Consider the following 2,568-nt stretch of genomic DNA (forward strand, 5'->3'; position numbering starts at 1 on the left):
TCATGAGTCAAATTAAAAATTAAATGAGTTAAAAGGTCCTCATAATCAATCTTTGATAATAAAAAAATTAGGAATTTTTTTTTCTAATTTTATTTTACGGAGAAGAAATGTCTTCGAGATGTTGACATGATGGATTGAAACAAGATTGAATAGGTTTAAGAACTTCCAGATGATTTTGCTCTGGCTCGTTTCTATATTGGATTGTCCGCGATTTAAACTCGACTAGACAAGTTGGTTCCAACTAATTTAATGAGGGAGTCACCTCAAGATCTAATCTAATTGGGTTGACTCAAAGCATCTTCAAACCATGATAAGTACTAGTACCCACACAAAAAAAGATATATAACCAAATAAAAGAATTTATAATTAATTAAAATTCTTTTAAAAAGATAGAAAATTAGTTAGAAAATATCATCACCCACCCCATGTACATACATTGTCACTAGTCTTCCAAGTTCCAACAAAAAAAAAAAATTCTCCAGTCAAGAAAAAAATAAAATTTCTGAATATATATTTTTTTCTTTTTTTATTATTAAAATTACCCATTTTGTTGTTTTTGTCCTTTACCCTTTCACCTCAATTCTTCAAAGACGGGCTTTAGTCTATGGGCTCTAGTATAGGATAATAAGCCTGGGCCCGCATATTTCCTATATGGGCCTAGGCCCTCATGAGAAATAAACTTCAATGCTGTTGCTTCTGAAAGAAAGGCACAGAGGACAAGCTTCGACGGCAGCGTCGCAGTCTGTACAGAGGCAAAGATGCCGACACGGCAATAGCATTACCGACGCGGCACGTATCCGACACGCTTTACATATTGGCCCAGCAAACGATGACGAAGATAAAGACACGACTCGCTCCGGGTCGATGTGAGCCGACTCGGCGTCCTCCGCGTGTCCCTCTCCTCCTTCTCCTCCACCCCCGGTGCACCCTAGTCCCTCCCTCTTATCCTGCGCACACATCATCGCTTGCTGTAACTGTGCCTGTAGAGACGCTGCTGTCGCCTCTTGTGCTCTTACCTTCGCTTGCCAAACCTGCGCCTCCGCGCTAAGTTGCGCCACTCGCGCTTCCAGCTCAGCGTTTCGACGTGCAGCTTTCACCACCTCTGCTTCTTTCTCTCTTAATCTACGTGTTGCAGATTCTTCAGCTACGCTCAGTAGCGTACGATAGTGCCTCTGCCTTTTATCTGCTAACGTGCGCCTCAACTGATCTCCCTGTAAAACATCAACGACAAAACGTCAAAACCACAAATTGATGATCAGATGAAAATGATGAATTCACCTAAAATAACAAGAACCCATTATAATTGAAAAGAAATTAGAACCTGGGCTTGAATGAATCGATCGATTTCGTCTCTCTGTTTTTTGATTTGGGTGGCCAAGTCTTCTTTCAAGAAAGATGATATTTCTGAGGATGGAAGGATGAGATTCTGTTGTTGTTGTTGTTGTTGGTCCTCGAAAGCCAATCGAAGGCCAGTAGAGACGATGTTGGGTTGTTGGATATGAAGTTGAGCGAGATTTACGAGGGTTGGTGGAGAATTCTGAGGTTGCAGAGTGAACAAATTGGCCTCTCTTCCTCTCTTTCGCGGGTTAGCACCCACTGTGAGGGAAAAAAAAACACCACCACCACGGCGCATTTTAGAATCTTACCCATATTAGTTCCAGAAGCCTAAAAGCCTCCCATACTTAAAGAGAAAAAACCCAATAATCGATTTCATTCTCACCTCCATTAAAGAACGTGTTTGATTGATCGATAAATCCTCCCAGTTGTGGTTGCAAAGAATAATCACTCCCAAATGGATTCTTTCCATCTTGCCCAGTTCTGCCATAAACAATTACAACAACAAAAACCCATTAAAATTAAGATCCAAATTTATAATAAAAACAGGGAATAACAGAAATGTTGAGATAGAGAGAGAGATTGCAAACCTATTTAGGAGAAAAACGTTAGATGGGTGTTGAGCTTGAACGGCCATTAAAGCTAGATAGAGAGATGGAGAGAGCCAGAGATATTTAAAAAAGGAGAAACAATGAGAATAAGATGAATGGAGCGATGTGGGCACAACTTAATTAACATGTATCGGCCATGAGAATGAGAGAAGTCGATGCCTAGAAGCAAGGCGGATTATTCAAAGAAGAGAAAATGAGAGAGAACGAATCCTAAAAAACGAATATAAACCTCTAGGTCTTGCTCTGTTTCTCTTTGTTTTCACCAACACGTAGAGAGAGAGAGAGAGATGCGATGGGCGACGAATCGGTCCAAGAGAGACACCTTATTCTTCTCCACCTCCTTTGCTTCTTTTCTTTCTCCTATCGTCGGTTAGCTTTCCTTTCTTTCGTTTTTATTTGAAAAAAACAGAGTATAAGTATTGGAGAAAGTTATTGTGTTTGTTGTGTTATTTGTTTGTTGTTTTATAAGATTAAACAAATATAATAATTTTTGATTAACTTAAGTTTTATCTTAATTAGTTAACTTTATCGATCTTCTTGTTGGATGTGGAAAGCCTGCCGTTTGGGGTTGTGTGTTTTAAAAATTCCATAATGGACTAGATTCGAAGTCCATTGCATTGAG

The 2,568-nt window shown here is 39.4% G+C and overlaps 1 protein-coding gene across 1 annotated transcript; it reads right to left on the minus strand.

Annotated features, from left to right (window-relative positions):
- Positions 1-341: 341 nt before the first annotated feature.
- Positions 342-2,362, minus strand: LOC147408190 (BOI-related E3 ubiquitin-protein ligase 1-like). The gene is made up of 4 exons (XM_086437079.1): positions 1,926-2,362; positions 1,721-1,818; positions 1,322-1,596; positions 342-1,211 (listed from the first exon to the last, which is right to left on the minus strand). The coding sequence occupies exons 1-4, from the start codon at positions 1,970-1,972 to the stop codon at positions 666-668; spliced, it is 966 nt and encodes a 321-aa protein (XP_086293205.1). The 5' UTR covers positions 1,973-2,362; the 3' UTR covers positions 342-665.
- Positions 2,363-2,568: the final 206 nt, after the last annotated feature.

Source organism: Akebia trifoliata, chromosome 3, assembly GCF_017979445.1.
Source record: "Akebia trifoliata isolate Shusen 1 chromosome 3, ASM1797944v1, whole genome shotgun sequence".
NCBI classification, from domain to species: Eukaryota; Viridiplantae; Streptophyta; class Magnoliopsida; order Ranunculales; family Lardizabalaceae; genus Akebia; species Akebia trifoliata.